This window comes from Heteronotia binoei, chromosome 18 (genome assembly GCF_032191835.1).
Source record: "Heteronotia binoei isolate CCM8104 ecotype False Entrance Well chromosome 18, APGP_CSIRO_Hbin_v1, whole genome shotgun sequence".
In the NCBI taxonomy this organism is placed as follows: Eukaryota; Metazoa; Chordata; class Lepidosauria; order Squamata; family Gekkonidae; genus Heteronotia; species Heteronotia binoei.
The window spans coordinates 37,145,369-37,162,633 of record NC_083240.1 but is presented as its reverse complement, the minus strand read 5'-3'; the positions used below and the strand labels follow the sequence as shown (position 1 = coordinate 37,162,633).

The window sequence follows — 17,265 nt, the reverse complement described above, 5'->3', positions numbered from 1 at the left end:
AAGATATGAAGCTCTGAGAATCTTCTAAGAGGAAATTACGCACGATTTCTGGCCTAACTTTCAGATAGGATTGCAAAGGGTTAATGTAAGATGAGACCGTTTCTTCTTGGTAAAGTTTGCAGCGCAAAAGTACACGAGCAGTGTTCTCCACCATTGCTTCTGCCATCTGTAAAATAGGAACAGAAGAGCAGCAGAACCTCCTGAATATTGAAATCCAGGGGTCATTGAGTGGAAAAAGAGGTGCCAGGGCTCATTAGCACAACCTATTTGCATAGGCCACACACCTCAAAGGTATACTAAATTATATCAGCTCAGCATCTATCTTAAAAGGCTTCTTGAATAATAATTGTCATAATAAAACCTTACTCCCGTCATACTTTTTAAATTAAAAAGGTAAAGGTAATCCCCTGTGCAAGTACCAGTCGTTTCCGAATCTGGGGTAACATCACATCATAACGTTTTCACGGAAGACTTTTCCCCAGTCATCTATACGTCACCCCCAGCAAGCTGGGTACTCATTTTACTGACCTTGGAAGGATAGAAGGCTGAGTCAACTTTAAGCTGGCTACCTGAACCCAGCTTCTGCCAGGATCGAACTCAGGCTGTGAGCAGAGCTTGGACTGCAGTACTGCAGCTTACTACTCTGCTGTCTCCTATACGGCTACAGTGGCATGACGAAGATTTCCATCTCTCTGCTTTGCATGTTTTGGTTATTTCCCCATTTTTTTGTGGAGGGAACTATTAGAAAGTTTGTCAAATCTTAGAATTCAGCAAAATTTTCGCAGGGGGTTTGAACAAGTGGGGTTTTTTTTTGGGGGGGGGGGAGTGGTTTAAGAAAGAAACAGCACAATACGATTTAGAGGTCCCAGAGCACAACTCCTGCCCAAAATGAGGCCTGCTGAAATTAATGATGTATTTAGGTAGATACGGTGGGACAAGTTTTTTTTTAAAAAATAAATAGCTCGAAACATCTGGGACCTCTGTAATCTGTATACAAATAGAGAAAGAGCGGAGAGGAAGCAGATTAGGGTTTGTAGAATCTTTCGGGCTCAAGTGCCGTGTTCTACTGGAGAACATTTTTCTTCCGGACGTTTCGTTCTCAGCTGCGGAGAACATCCTCAGTGGCGTTGCTGCAACGCCACTGAGGATGTTCTCCGCAGCTGAGAATGAAACGTCCGGAAGGAAAACTTTCTCCAGTAGAACACGGCACTTGAGCCCGAAAGATTCTACAAACCCTAATGATGATGCCAGCCGTGAAAACCTGAAATCTTTGAGGAAGCAGATTCATAAAAACAGGCAGCAGTGTTGTTTACCCTTCACCAAATCCCCCTAAAATGACACCCTGGATCCCTCCCCAAGGGCCCTGCCCCAAGCTGTGCTCATACAAGATTATCCCAGTGGCAAACCCTGCAACAGAGACACTTTCTCTGCCCCTCCCACTAGCTGCCGGGGACTGCATTCCAAAGGCTCAAGAGAAAGATTTACAGCTACCAAGGCAAATTAATATTCTTTTGTTTAGGGCGCCCACGAATTGCACGGAGATCAGGGCCAAATGGGTAATGAAATGTAGTCCCTCCCAAGCACTCGGTGCTGGGCAGATGTTTAAAACCAAAAAGAAGGCCCAGGCAGCGGGATGATAATTTAAATAAGTGGACAACGAAGAAAAGGTGGCAAATGGCTGCTGTAATTCAGCTCCAAGGATATCAGAAGGGTCCATCCAGTCCAGATCCTTCGTCCGACAGACGCCTCAGTGGGCTTGAAAGCAGGGCAGAGCAGCCAAAACCAATCCCTGGCGTTGCCTCCCCAGAAAACACAATTCAAAGATACTCTGCCTCTTATCATGGAGGCTCCATTGCAGATAATGGGGCCTTTTTTTGCAGCAGGAACTCCTTTGCATATTAGGCCACTCCCCTGATGATTCTCTTGGAGCTTTCAGTAGGCCCTGTAAAAAGAGCCCTGTAAGCTCTTGGAGGATTGGCTGTATCAGGGTGGTGTGGCCCAATATGCATAGGAGTTTCTGCTACAAAAAAAGCCCTGCAGCTAACCACACTGAGGGGCTATCTACCATAAAGTTGGTCAGCTGGTCTTAGTCTCGTTTTACAGCTGGCCAGGCTTAGTGGTCATCAGTACCCCCCTTGGCAGCGAACTGCTCAAATTACCCTATGTAAAAAAGTCCTTGCATTTATCTGAGCTAAATGCGTTTAAGGACACTTCAGAACAACCAAGAGGGACCGAACGGACTTGTTTTCACCTGGCATCATGATCCAAACGTGGAAGGGGCCTCCCTGAGAGATTTCCAAAGATGCACAAAGGAAAAGGATGGCCCACCATTTGCAAGAGGGTAAGAACGAAGGAGCCTCTCCCGCTCTCTTTGCCCCCCTTTCTGTCTCTGCTTTTGGCATCTGCACGCCCCGGGTCTCTTTGCAGACCTCCTGGAGTTGGGCCGGCTGTCTCTGGACGCAGCCATCGGCAGGAAGAAACCTCTGTTGTGCCAAAGTGCGCTTCTGCTGAATTAAGGCAGCGCTTGGGGAGGAAACTTCCGAGAGATGAAGCAAACCTTGGGCGATTATCTCATTCTTAACCCGACTGACTGGCTTTGGCCCTGCGATGCCATAAATCTCAAGTGGGCAGGAGCTGTAGCTGGCAGCCATCAGCCAGGAAGTCTCTGGCATGAAATATACACCCAGGCAACTTTTATCTGTAGAGGCTTCTAAATCATTTATCGGAAAGAACATGAAACCAGGCAAAGGTCTGCAGGGATCCCATCACCAATGTTTCCTCTAAGCTGTGGAGTCTTGTGAGCAAAATTTTTACTTTGTGAGCTACTGGTATTAGTTGTGAGCTACTGACATTAAAGCTGTGAGCTACTGCATAAATTAGTTTGCTCTAGGGCCATTTCCCTGAGCTGAGACAAAAATGTGTGAACTGGCGGCTAAAAAATTGTGAGCTAGCTCACGCTAATTCAGCTTAAGAGGGAACACTGCCCATCACCCGTTCCAGTGTCCTGTTTGGGTAAAAGCCTCCACCCCCAAGCAATCTGATAAGAGGAGAAGAGATTGGATTTATACCCTACCCTTCACTCGGGAGTCTCAGAGCAATTTACAATCTCCTTCCCTTCTTCCTACCCTGTGAGGTAGGGTAGGGCTGAGAGAGCTCTGAGAGAATCGGGACTGACTGCAAAAGAGCTGCAAAGGATTGTGGGAGGATCACATCAAGGACCCAGAAATCTGCTTGTGCAGAGATTTCCACTGAACGAGGGACATTCCATTGGTAGTGCTTGTTTTGCATATCAGGTTTGCTGCCTATTATGAAATTGGCTCTCCACTAATACTTGATCCACCTAAGCCCCTTGGATTAGTAATGGGAAGAACATTTCCCACCATGGGGAGATTAAGTCCTCGCCTGGGGCAGGGACTGAAACTCACCTGCTGGCTCTTCAAGCTGTAATTTGGTGGCTCCTAAGCCCCATCTTGTCAGACTTTGGAAGCTAAGCAGGGTCAGTGCTGGTTAGTCTTTGGATGGCCCTGTATAAATCGATGCCCCTGAATAATGCCCCTGTATAAATCGATGCTGCGGTCTCATTTGGAGTACTGTGTGCAGTTCTGGTCGCCGCACCTCAAAAAGGATATTATAGCATTGGAGAAAGTCCAGAAAAGGGCAACTAGAATGATTAAAGGGCTGGAGCACTTTCCCTATGAAGAAAGGTTGAAACGCTTGGGGCTCTTTAGCTTGGAGAAACGTCGACTGCGGAGTGACGTGATAGAGGTTTACAAGATAATGCATGGGATGGAGAAAGTAGAGAAAGAAGTACTTTTCTCCCTTTCTCACAATACAAGAACTCGTGGGCATTTGATGAAATTGCTGAGCAGCCAGGTTAAAACGGATAAAAGGAAGTACTTCTTCACCCAAAGGGTGATTAACATGTGGAATTCACTGCCACAGGAGGTGGTGGCGGCCACAAGCATAGCCACCTTCAAGAGGGGTTTAGATAAAAATCTGGAGCAGAGGTCCATCAGTGGCTATTAGCCACAGTGTGTGTGTATGTATAAAATTTTTTGCCACTGTGTGACACAGAGTGTTGGACTGGATGGGCCATTGGCCTGATCCAATATGGCTTTTCTTATGTTCTTATGGGAGGCCCCCTAGGAAGTCCAGGGTAGCTAAGCAAAGGCAGGCAGTGGCAAGCCACCTCTGCACGTCTCTTGCTTTGAAAACCCTACAGGGTCACCGTAAGTCAGCTGTGACTTGATGGCCTTTTCTGCTACCGACCTTCCAACCTTAAGGAACCCCTTTCCCATTGACTCATGTGCAGTGGAACTCCTGTATGTTGCAGAAGATGCTGGAGTGTGTAGTCACTACTCCAGGCAAGAATCTGGCCAGTGTTGCGTCCGTGCATACCCAGCAAAACACATTCAATCTCTCTTTCTCTCTCTCTAGGCTGGATGGAATTATCAGTCAGGTTGGGTAAAATGTCTTCCAAGGAAGTAGTCTGGGGGACAGATCCTGCCCTTGACTAAATCCTGGTCAGGTCTTGAGGGACCCCCAAGGAACACAACTGGAAACATACAGCCAAGGCTTGCCCTCCGTACACAGAGCAAAGGACATCCGCCTTGCCTCTTTGATAACCGCAAAGCCCCAACGACTTTGCAGAGGTTGCAAATACTCCCAAATACTCCCACTTGATCTTTCTTTGGTAGAAGCTGAGAACCAATGATTCACCCAAGCATTTACTCGAGGGATCAGCTAACTCTTCCAGGCCTTCGAGAGTTCAAAGTCTTATCCCCATTCAAAGCTCTGATCGACTCTCAGGGATCTCAGCCATTCAGGCTCTTCGACACAGCAGGCCAGGCCAAGTCGCCCTCCACCGCTCCACCCCGCCTTTCTGCCGTTTCCTCGGAACTTGCACAGTGTGTACTTTCCATTTGTATGGGTATCCCCCTCACAAAAGGACTGGTTTGTCTGTTGCTTGGTCTGAATTAGGTGTACTTGGATTGGGCAATCCAGGGCTTGCCGCAGCTTCCCAAAGAGAAACTGCAAAGAAGTCTGAGGCTTTTCTGTTTAGGAAATAAGATGCCTGTGGGAGCATCCAATGGAGGTTTATAAAGCAGAAGCTGAGAGAGAGAGAGAACTTATTTTGTCTTGTCCCAAAATACTCAAACTTGGTGGTACCCAACCTGACTGTGATGGCCCAGGCGAGCCTGATCTTATGCAGACAGGTATCCAGCCTCCGTTGTGGCAAAAAAGAGCACAGGGAATGGAAGGGAGAGAGGCAATTTCCCTGTGTTATCAGTTTACATCAAAGGAAGAGTAAACAGAAAGAAAACCCCCAGTTTGTCTATCTCACTGACTTGTTTGCAAACCCACGTTCCCCCCCCCCCACACAAAAAAAAGAAAAAAAAGGCTGAGGCTTTAGACAGCGTCTTGGTCTTCTCTTCAAACGTTTATATTGTATTATGTGCCTGAAGGGTCCCTACCATTTTCAGCTATTTCAGCTTCCAGTCTGAGGACTTTGATGGGCATCATTTCAGGCTGCTTAATGCTGCTTTTAATGTCTTGTTTTAATATTAATTGTTCTTGTACTGTTTTTATGATTTTATTGTATTTGTTTTCACTTTGGGATCTGTCTGGGGCTGCTCTCTGGGAAGGGCCCACATAAATAGTCTACATAAATAAATAAAAAAGGGGCTAATCAGAGAAGGGACCGCGAAGAAACGCCACAACACTTGGCCTGAGGGGAGGGGGAAGCCAAGAGCTCTGTCCCCTTATTATCTCCCAGTCCTTAAGTACAAACCAGCAGTCATGAGAGGATTTAGCCCACAGGTTGATCTAAACCAACCAGCTCATTCTTTGGTGACCAGGTTATACACTCAGTTCAAATTTGCTGTTCTTCCCACACGTTCAGCTCAGCGGCACCCGACTACAGAAGTAACAGAGTTAAAATTCATTTGCTGGCAAAACAAAGCACATGAGGCCTACGAAGAACCATCCAATACACAGCGGATTATAATATGCCAATGTTTTGAATGAAGCTGAGTGAGGAGAACGCTGTATGGATGCTATTGCCATAATTTAATTTAGGACATGACTGGAATTTCACAGCCCTGCCATTGTACCTCAGGAGCCCACATCGAGTTGTCACGTCCCACTAGTGAAACCCAACCTCCGACTCCTTATTTTTGTGGTTTTTCGTATTTTCTGTTTCCTCGGCCAAACAGCATATAAATATAAATACAACATAAAATTCAGTGAAGTAAACAAACGATCTGGGAATGTCAGTAACCTAAATGGGCAAAAGCAGAAACCAAAGTGAAACAGAAAAGGGCCAAGCGGTCCCTTCGCTTTCTCTTCTCCTCAGCTGCCAAGGCCACCCACTCTTCCTAGCAAGCCCTTGACAAAGATTTAAGTGCCTTGCGCTGTCTTCTTTGTGCTTTCTGGCAGTCGGAGGCTGCAGTGCTAAGAGGTTTAATCTGGGGAGCTTTTGGCCCTTTGACAAAACCGATCACTCTCTGCAGAATAAACAGAACCAGAGCACTTTAATCTGGCCCCGGCTGCTAATGATACGATTAAGCAAGATGACACTAATGAGGTAACAAAAAAAAAGTCTCAGAGCAAAGACCCAAGGGAGCAGGGCTTAGTTATTCCACGAAGTGGCCAAAAGACATGAGAAGGCAATGCTGCGTCGGGGGGGGGGGTGTGTGAGGGAAAAGGTAATGGAGCCCAGATGTCTGTCAGGAAAAAGCCAAGTTCTGTTAGGATTCAAAACTACTTTTGCCAAGAAGTTGCTTCAGGCCTCTAGGAGCAACAGGGACCCAATTCTTCAAACACACAAGGAGGAATCACATCATCAGTTTAGCAACTGAGGGGTGGGAGGGAAGGTTCCATCTGCATCAGGAACGCAGCGGAACAGAGTTCTGGAACCTCTTTGTATAAACAAAATTCTAAAAAGAAAAAATTAAAATTAAAAGTTCATGAGGAGCACCTGTGAGTTCATTTCTCTCTCTCTCATCCTATAATCCCTACAATCCTACCTTATAAGGACACAAAAGGGATGACTAAGACTGCACTTAAAAATGCTTTTATTTGTTTGTTTATTTATTTATTTGTTATGAAAGACTTTTGCCTCACTTTCTTTCACTGGTGCTGTGAAGCAAAATCAAGTGGCAGCCATTTTGGGTGGCCATTAAAAGAGAGAGAGAGTTCTGGCACCTCTTTTTCCAGAAAAAAAGCCCTAGTCTGCATCATACCCACAAGGCCTCAGACATGTGGAACAGGTGTCAGGGCTCACATCTGTCTGGTGCTTTAGGGAAACACAACACTTTGTCACTAAGGACCAAAAAAGACCTCTTTCTCATTTCATCCCATGAATCATGTATTGTTCTTTTAAAATACCCTAGACTTTTACAGTTGAGTGATTAAGGCTTTGCTGGTCCATGACCTGCCTGTCTACTGAATTAATCAGTCACATTTCAGTAAATATCCGGTGTGGAGAAAAACATGATATATGGACAGGACAGCCATAAATATTTAAACACTTGTGAAGTTACCCAAATAATGGTACAGAGATTCAAACGGTTAAAAGGCAACAAAAAGAATGGAGAATCTTCAGCCAAAAAGAAGGATTTGGTTGTTTTGTTTTTCTTTTTGGCATTTGCACCCAATTGACAGCAGCCCAGCCTGTTGCAAGCCAAGAGGTAAAACCTGGCCTTGTTTGAACGAAAGATTAATGGTCCCAACCAATACTCCCTTCTAAGCCATGGAGTCTTGTGAGCAAAAATTCTGCTTCGCGAGCTACTGCCATTAAAGTTGTGAGCTACTGCTTAAATTTGTTTGCTCTGAGGTCATTTTTTCTTGAGCTAAGACAAAAACGTGTGAGCCGGAGCCTAAAAAACCATGAGCTAGCTCACACTAACGCAGCTTAGAGGGAACACTGGTCCCAACATATGCAAAATGCAGGAGGCATGAACACCTCTGGTGGGGGTGGTGGGTTCCAGACGTTCGCTGTGTGGTAGGGATGCCCTAGACCTCTCGTTCAATGTGCAGTGAGTTTTTCTGCCTATACAGAGCTCGGAATACCCACAATCCACAGTGGCTCACCTGGCTGAGTCTTGGGCCCCAGGGCTACCAGCAGAAGCAGCAGCACCAGCAGCAGCCCTCAGGATGCTTTTCTTGGCTCCCAAATGACAAGGCTGGTTTTTCCTGAGTGTAAAATAATTCTGCCACTTCTGACCTACCCGCCAGCTTTGGAGTCAGCTCAGAAAAGAAGCAAACTAATTCTCGTGCTCATATGAATCTGGCACAGGAAGGGCAGAGCCAGCGTCACCTCCACAGCATGTGGAACTCTCCGGGACTCCAGAGACCTGCGTTAGAGTGTCACCAGATGACTTCCTGCAAGCCAGTCCCAGTTTTATATCTCCCTCTGCGGAAACCACTTTTTCCACCTTGCACATATTGATCCTTCCTCTAAGGCAGGGGTGGCCAACGGTAGCTCTCCAGATGTTTTTTGCCTACAACTCCCATCAGCCCCAGCCAGCATGGCTGATGGCTGGGGCTGATGGGAGTTGTAGGCAAAAAAAATCTGGAGAGCTACTGTTGGCCACCTCTGCTCTAAGAAGTTCAGGGTGGCACACATGCTTCCATCCTTCTCCCTTTTATCCTCACAACCACCCTGTGGGGTAGGTTCAGCTGAGCATCTGTGACTGGCCCAAGGTCACCCAGTGAGCTTCCTTGGAAGAGCGATTTGATTCTGGGCTTCTCAGATCCTAGTCCACACACTAGGCCCGCCCTGCCTTCCTATAATCCTACCTTACAAGAGCATGAAAGGGATGATTAAAACCGCACTTAAAAATGATTTTATTTGTTTGTCATGGAAGACTTTTGCCTCACTTTCTTTTACTGCTGCTGTGAAGCAAAATCAAGCGGCTGCCTCAGGCAGTCATTTTGGGTGGCTATTTTTTTTTTTTAAGTGACAAATTTATTGAAATTCAAACAGAAAATACAAACAAAAATCAAAAACACAACCAAGAAAAAGGAAAACTACAAAATACACATAAGTGTATAAGTGGGTGGCTATTAAGAGTGACCATTAAGAGAGTGGCACTACTCTCTCTGTGGCACATACTGTGGCTAATCTTGTTTAAAAAGCTGACGTAGGGCTAAGTCATACCACTGGTTTGTCCGGGTCAGGGCTATGTCCTCTAAAGCTAAGAGAAGCCCTGCTGGATCACCTCAAGGCAGGCCCATCTACTCCAGCATCCCATTTCTCATAATGGCCAACCGGATGCCTCCATCTAGGCCACAGCCTTCCCCTGAGGCGGCCTCCCAGCAACTGGCAGAGGCAAATTGCCTCTGGACATGAAGGCTCAGTTCCAGTCCTGACTGGGATAGACCTCTTCTCCACAGACTTGTCTAATTCTCCTTTTGAAGCCATCCGATATAGGGGCAGGAAGCTCCAAACACTGTGCAAAGAAGACTGTTCTTCTGTCTTCCTGAAATGATCACCATCCATATTGTGTGTGTGTGTTCAATTTCCAGTTTTTTCAAGTATTAAAAGGAGGGTTTTCTCTCTCTCTCACTCCATACTGGGCATAATTTTATGAACAGTCACCCTGGCCCTGACAGGAGCTCTCAGAGGCCTGCCCAGCCCTGCTGCTCAAGATACTGGAGACTCAAGCCAGAAACTTTTCTGCGTGCCAAGCACGCGCTCAGCCACTGAGCTACAGCCAGGAGGTGGCTCCTCTCTTCCATGTGGGTGAGGAAAAAAGGAAACAGCCGCTAGCCTGTTTCGAAGGGGCACGATCGCACAAACCCCACATCCCCCCTAGTTCCTTCCTCTCCCTGTGAGTCCCTCGGAGCATTTCCCAGGGGGCTTTGCGGGCTGCCTGGCCTCTTTGATCTGCAGCTAATTGCATCAGGAAAAGAGGCACCCAAAGAACAGGAGCCCTCAGCCCCGGGCCAAAAATTACAGCTGCCTTTTTTGTCAAGTCCAGGGCAGCGGCGGGATCATTTCAACGGCCCCGGAATAAAAATAAACTCAATGAATGTCATTGTCCTTTGAACCAAGGAGCCTTTTTTGTTTTTTTGGCAAGCAGAACATTTAATTCCAAGCGAGCGCAACAACAAACAAGGGCCCCGGCGGCTTTCCTTGCCGGCTTCAATTGGTGGGGGCTGCAATTTGAAGCACTGGAATGAATTCCGTTGCCATCCTGGGGTCAGGGCAGGGAGCGCCTCTGCCTTGCGGGGAGGCGACGGGCGCTGCTGAAAAGGAGGCTGGGGAGGCCCCCGTGGAACCCTGATGGCCTTCCCCTCCCAAAGGTCACCTGGGGACATGCAGTTCATTTGCCCCAGGCACGTTTCGTGCACAGGAAGGGCCCCGGCTTGCCCTGGGAAGTGGTAGGCTGGGGTATTAACTTAGGGCACCTGCTCCCAAGAGTTAAGTTTTTTTTACTATAACCGTTTTAATTACTGTAATATCTGAGATGACTGTTCTAAACTTTTATCACTTCGTCCTATTATTATTACAACGTATGTTTCAAATCGTTGTACTCTTGATTGTTTCTCCTTGTTGGCATATAGGCTGATCGCTACCTTTTTTTAAAAAAAGTTATTGATATGCCAATAAAGGTTTTTTTGAACTGGAATTGGAGAAGGAACTGGCAGAATGGGGAGCTTCACTTCAGAGGCTGGGGGGGGAGGGGAAAGACTAGTTTTGGCTTTGAACGCTTCTTGCGTGGAAAAAAACCCCTCTCTGTTCTAGAAAACAGAAAAGCAGACTAAGCAAAGAGAGGGATGAGGAACCTAAACCCTTCCCCCCCACCCGTGCAAGCACCAGTTGTTTCTGACTCTGGAATCATGACGTTTTCACGGCAGGCTTTTTACGGGGTGGTTTGCCACGGGGCTGCCTTAACCTACTTTCAGGGAAGTTTAAATGAAATGTTCACGTGGCTCCCCACCCCTGCAATCTGGAACAGTCCTCCACCCCAATGCAATCAGAGCCAGCACGTGGGAGTAGGTGGGATAGGCGGCTGCCTAGGGCGGCACTCCGCCGAGGGGCGCTGCTGGGCACCCCTCCCAATGAGCTCAGCCTGGGGCTCCCCCTACCCCCAATCAGGTTTCCTGCCTTGAAGGAAGCCTGATTGGGGCCAAGGCACATGGGACGTGACCATTGGCTCCCCCCTGCCCCCGATCAGAAGCGAAGCTGGGGCTTGCGTCTCGGGTGCCTGCAGGCGCCCTGGACAGGAGCGTTGGTTCCCCTTGCCTGCTTGATGACATCACTTTTGTGGCATTGGGTAGGACAAGCTGTGGCAAAAAGAGGCCTTCGTGGCGAGCAAGCCAAAGAAGACAGCAGCAACTTTTGTGATGTCACTGCGCTGCACGCGTGCTTTGTGTGCACGCAGAATCTGTTTTAAAAAAGGAGCTGGGGGGGGGCACCGCACAGGGATCCGCCTCCAGCGGCAGAACTCCTAGCGCCGGCCCTGGATGTGATGATACGACGATTTCTTATGTCAGAGGAAGGCATCTTGTACTAGGTGCCATTAGTTCCATGGATGTTCGGGATTCAGCCCAATATATATTGGGGGGGGGGGATATCTCATAAGGGCAAGTTTAAAAAATCACTCTGGCCCCTGTATCTGAGCACGTCTGAATGCACCTGACCAGCATGCAGAGGGGTGAATGAAAGGGGAAAGCGAGAAGGCAGGAACTGGTGACGTTGGGTAGGACAGGCTTTGGCAAAAAGAGGCCTTTGCAGCAAGCAAGCCAGAGAAGACAGTAGGCCTTTGCAGCAAGCAAGCCAGAGAAGACAGCAGGCCTTTGCAGCAAGCAAGCCAGAGAAGATAGCAGGCCTTTGCAGCAAGCAAGCCAGAGAAGACAGCAGGCCTTTGCAGCAAGCAAGCCAGAGAAGACAGCAGCAACTGTTCACGTACCGGGTACCCCTCAGTTTTCTTCTGACACCACTTCAACAGAGCGTTCCTCTTGGAGCCCCCGTATTCCCTCGCTAGAGCTGCCAGAGGATCCTTTCTCTCCACGCTGAAGCCAGAGGAAGAAGAGGACAGACTGTTTTCACTGACTTGCTGTTACAGTAACACAGCGAGGTAATAATTATTATTATTGCATGGCATCGTGTGTAGTTTAGCCAGGAGATCCTAAGAAGAAGCCTGAAGTTCTAGCTCTTTTAGAGTTACACACCACTAGGGGGCGAGCTAGACTTATTTGGGGGGCCGAGAGAACTCTGAGAGAACTGTGACTGGCCCAAGGTCACCCAGCAGGCTTCATGCGGAGGAGTGGGGAATTGAACCCAGTTCTCCCAGTCGCTCTTAACCGCTACACCAAACTGAAAGGATCGAAGTCCCTCCAGGCTGAGGCAGCTTATACAGGCACAGGCTGAGGGTGCCAAAAGAGGTCCAGGGGATGCCACGGCTGAAACAGCAAAGTTCCCCTACCTGAGTCTGCTTGGAGGTTTCAGGCTGCTGGGTGTGGAGTTGAGCATCCTACCAGCAAAGGCCATCGACGGGGGTTTGCTCAGCGACTCCAGAGAAGGGCTCTTGCGGAGGAAATGGTCTGATTTCAGGTCCTCGCTCCTCCCTTTCAGAAGGTCTGGGGAGGGAGAGCAAGAAGGAAGAACTGGTAAGCCTTTAATTACCAAACTTTGCGCCGTAAGACAAACATTTATGCAAAGTGAGCGAACGTCCTAAAAGGGTCTCCTTCGCCTGCAGAAGAAGAAGAAAATATTGGATTTATATCCCGCCCTCCACTCCGAAGAGTCTCAGAGCGGCTCACAATCTCCTTTACCTTCCTCCCCCACAACAAACACCCTGTGAGGTGGGTGGGGCTGGAGAGGGCTCTCACAGCAGCTGCCTTTTCAAGGACAACTTCTGCCAGAGCTATGGCTGACCCAAGGCTATGCTAGCAGGTGCAAGTGAAGGAGTGGGGAATCAAACCCGGTTCTCCCAGATAAGAGTCCGCACACTTAACCACTACACCAAACTGGCTCTCCAAGGATGTATGTGCAAGGATGTATGTGAGGGAAGGCTTCTCTTGTGTGACCTCTGACCTTCTGGGGGGCTCTCTGCAGAGCAGGTCACCGCCAGACTTGGGCCCCCCATGCAGCTGCCCAGTCTGACCATTCTGCGGAACGGGGCTCACAACAGGGTGTTGCTGGAAGTCCCTCCCTTGGGATTCTTCGAAAACAGACACCCACGCTCTCAGGTGCCACATATGAACATATGAAGCTGCCTTCTACTGAATCAGACCCTGGGTCCATCAAAGTCAGTCTTGTCTACTCAGATTGGCAGCGGCTCTCCAGGGTCTCAAGCTGAGTTTTTTTCACGCCTATTTGCCTGGACCCTTTTTTAATTGGGGATGCTGGGGACTGAACCTGAGACCTTATGTTTACCAAGCAGATGCTGTACCACTGAGCCACCATCCCTCCCCGTAAGGTCCCCCTGCCCTTTAAGGCTGGCAGATTTTGGGCAGCTCCAGAAATTGACCACATCCGAGGGGAAAACGAGTCAGATGTCAAAGGGCCGACTGCACGTGTTCTGGGATCGGGGACAGCTAAGTCTCATCGTTCTGCTTTCTTGGGTTAACTGCAAAAGGCAAAACTGGAAACACTGCCCAGGGATCATTACAGCTCGCTCATTATCTAATGTGGCAATATTAGATGTTGGGGAGGTGGGGTGCAGAACAAGCCTCATTTTTCCTTACGCGGTTTACACCAAGGGCGGCCATGGCTGGCCCTGCCATTAGGGAAACTAGGCAATTGCCTAGGGTGCCAGCTTTCTGGGGGCACTGAATTGGGTGCCCCCATGTGACTCAGGATCCCCGGTGGAAGCTGGGTTTTCAGGTAGCCAGCTCGAGGTTGCCTCAGCCTGCCATCCTTCCAAGGTCGGTAAAATTAGTACCCAGCAAAGCGTAGATGACTGGGGAAGGCAATGGCAAAAGGAAAGGGAAGGTCCCCTGTGCAAGCACCAGTCATTTTTGACTCTGGGATGACGCTGCTTTCACAACCCATCCTGTAAAAAGTCTGCCGTGAAAACGTGAAAGCGACATCACCCCAGAGTCGGAAACGACTGATGCTTGCACAGGGGACCTTTCCTTTCCTTTTCCATGTGACTCAATGACGTTATCAGTGCAGGGGGCGGGGTGTGTGCCAGAAGGTAGCCTTGCCTAGGGTGCAAGGCAGTCTAGGGCGGGCCCTGAGGCATAACTGAAAACCAAACGTTCCAGCAAATTGGGCCTGTGCCTCTGATGGAACTTAGCGAAGTGAAGCTTCCCTGACCTTCGGGCAGGAAGGGCTGGAGGGGATCATGTACCAGCCCCTTCAGCAGTTCAGGGACTGCCTGGCTACATGCCCGGATTGTGACAGCCTACAGGGGCCCCTGGAGACACGGCTGCCCTGGGTTGTGTGGATCACTTCGGGCTCTTGACTGTTCCACACTTTGCCCAATTAAGATAAATGGCTCTCCCACGCAATGGCTCCAGTAAATGCCTGCCTTGCCAGTTTTATTATTTTTTTAAAACTGCAGTTCTGAAAGTGCATCTCAGTGCCCCCTGTAGAATTACTCAGATTTAAAAACACAATCCATTTATTTTTGGTTCAGTTTTTGCTTTTTTAATCGAAGAATTGGCTCACTAAACGGTACAGGATGCAATCCAGAGCAAATCTAAGAGCACAGAACAAAGTTAGGAGCTAGATGGGAAGTTAACTCCTTAGGAGCTGGATGGGCAGGGAAGGGATGGAGAATTCCTGTCTTTCACCCCCACTCATCCCATCCCATCCTTCCTGGAGGCCAGGGTCCCAGCAGAGGAAATATTTCGCCACTTGCCCACCATGTTATATCAAAATTTTAAAGGTGTCCACAGGCTTTAAAAAGGCTGGGGGCTCCTGGATCTGGGAGACTCAGGATGCAAACCCCCACTCTGCAATAGTAGCCTGGTGGGTGGACTTTGGGCTAGTCACACACATTCAGCCTAGCCTACCTCACAGGGTGGTTGTTGTTAAGATAAAACAGGAGAGAAGAATTATACAAGCTGCTTTGGGTCCCTACCCATTGGGGAGAAAGGTAGTGTCAACGGCCCCTGCCATTTTCTAAAGTTCATTATATGTAACCTGTGTTATGCTATGCCAGCCTGCTATGCTTAGCTTTTACTTTGTAACAGACACAAGAATGTATTGCATCTCACAAACCCAGAGCACAGCTTGGCTCTCAAGGTCATCTTTAACTGTTTGTGGAGACAGAATAACAGCATACTGTCTGTAACTAACAATGCTGTGAGAACTAATTGTAACTGCCGGAGCTTTTTTTGTAGGAAAAGCCCAGGGGAAAACTCATTTGCCCATTAAGTCACACACCCCTGACATCGCCATTGTTTCACACAGGGCTTTTTTGTAGAAAAAGCCCAGCAGGAACTCATTTGGATATTAGGCCACACCCCCTGGTGCTAAGCCAGCTGGTTCCTGCTAAAAAAAAAAAAAAGCCCTGGTAACTTCTCTGCAGTGCTTTTTGCCTTGAATTCTGATGAGACAAATAACAGTCCCAGATAAGCTATATAACTCAAGGTTCTGCCCAGGTACAGTAGTTCTGACACTGTCCACAGTCTATTAGGGTTTGTAGAATCTTTCGGGCTCAAGTGCAATGCACAGCAGCCAAGAAGGTCAGAGCGCCTGCTCCGGCTGCAACGCCACTGAGGATGTTCTCCGCAGCTGAGAACGAAACGTCTGGAAGGAAAACTTTCTCCAGTAGAACACGGCACTTGAGCCCGAAAGATTCTACAAATCCTAATGATGTTACCAGCCATGAGAACCTGAAATCTTTGTCCACAGTCTATCAAATAAAGATAATTTTTCGAGGCACCCTGGAGAGTGTCTGATTGAGGATAGGCCCAGAGCTCGCATTGACCTCCTGCTTCGCCCCATGCTGTCCTGGTAGGACATAAATAAATGATGGCATTCTCTGGAACTCTGCGCGTGTCTGCATATGCCTACACATTACCCTGCAGGGTTAGCGTGTCTATGGGGAGAATTATTAGAATCTCACCTGTTTGTCATAATCTGTATCTGTAAAACCTTTATGAGGCATTTGTTCATAAGAATCCGGATAATAACAGGTGGGAGGCAATACAACTGTATCATAAAAGCAAAGGCCATTTAATACTCTAAACGTCTAAATTTAGTATAAAATCAAGGGTAAACTAAGAAATAATTCTATCGATACTTCTTTGTTTCTTTCCTCACTCGATAAACCCAGACAACCATCCCACTCAGTTGGATTATTGCCCACCAGTAGAGGGAGGGAGAGCAAGAAGGAAGAACTTAAAAGGTCAAAGTAGTCCCCTGTACAAGCAACAGTTGTTTTCGACTCCGGGGTGACGTTGCTTTCACAACGTTTTCACAGCAGACTTTTTACGGGGTGGTTTGCCATTGCCTTCCCCAGTCATCTACGCTTTCCCCCCAGCAAGCTGGGGACTCATTTTACCAACCTCGGAACTTTGGAAAGCTGAGTCAACCTGGAGCCGGCTACCTGAACCAGCTTCCGCTGGGATCGAACTCAGGTCGTGAGCAGAGGGCTCCGACTGCAGTACTGCGGCTTTACCACTCTGCGCCACTGGGCTTTTGCCAAGGAAGAACTAGTAAGTCTTTAATTACCAAACTTTGTGCCGTAAGACAAGGAAATATTAGTATTAGTTGGAACATGCGTGCAAGCGGAGTGAAGACATGATTTTTAAAATTTAAACAGCACAAATCTTACTTTCTAACCCTGCTGAGGATTCAAAGCCTCAGTCAGTACCAATACTGGGGGAGGGGAAAACATGCTGAAAGGTAAAGATGGGATGGGAAGAGAAAAACTGAAGCGGGTTTGTCATAATCAAAGGAAGCCCCTCCCCACATCTGGATCCAGTGGTGGTTCTTAATAATAATAATAACTTTTTATTTATATCTCGCCCTCCCTGCATAGCAGGCTCAGGGCGGCTTACAACACATAAATACAATATACAAGAAACCATAATACATAATAGTACATTTAGATAAAACCATCATTTAAAACATCATTTAAAAAACACATATTAAATTGACATTAAGGTGCTATAACATAGATCTTATAAAATTCAGTGGCTAATAACATCTTCAGTGTATCTATCTTATCTCAGCATTAAGTGAAGGCCAATTTGAATAGATAAACCATTGGATAAACCATTTTGAACATAAGACGCTGCCTTACACCTAATCCCAGGCTGTCTACTCCAATTTTCAGCAATTCTTTGGAATGC

General features: G+C 47.8%; 1 protein-coding gene across 1 annotated transcript in view; it reads right to left on the bottom strand.

Moving 5' to 3' along the window:
* Positions 1-17,265, bottom strand: part of SPECC1 (sperm antigen with calponin homology and coiled-coil domains 1) — a 137,535-nt gene that overhangs the window by 16,920 nt on the left and 103,350 nt on the right. The window contains exons 10-11 of the mRNA XM_060258999.1: positions 12,438-12,591; positions 11,922-12,024 (exon numbers count right to left, since the gene is read on the bottom strand). Coding sequence (XP_060114982.1) covers positions 11,922-12,024; positions 12,438-12,591 — 257 coding nt within the window. The remainder of the gene's footprint in view (positions 1-11,921; positions 12,025-12,437; positions 12,592-17,265) is intronic.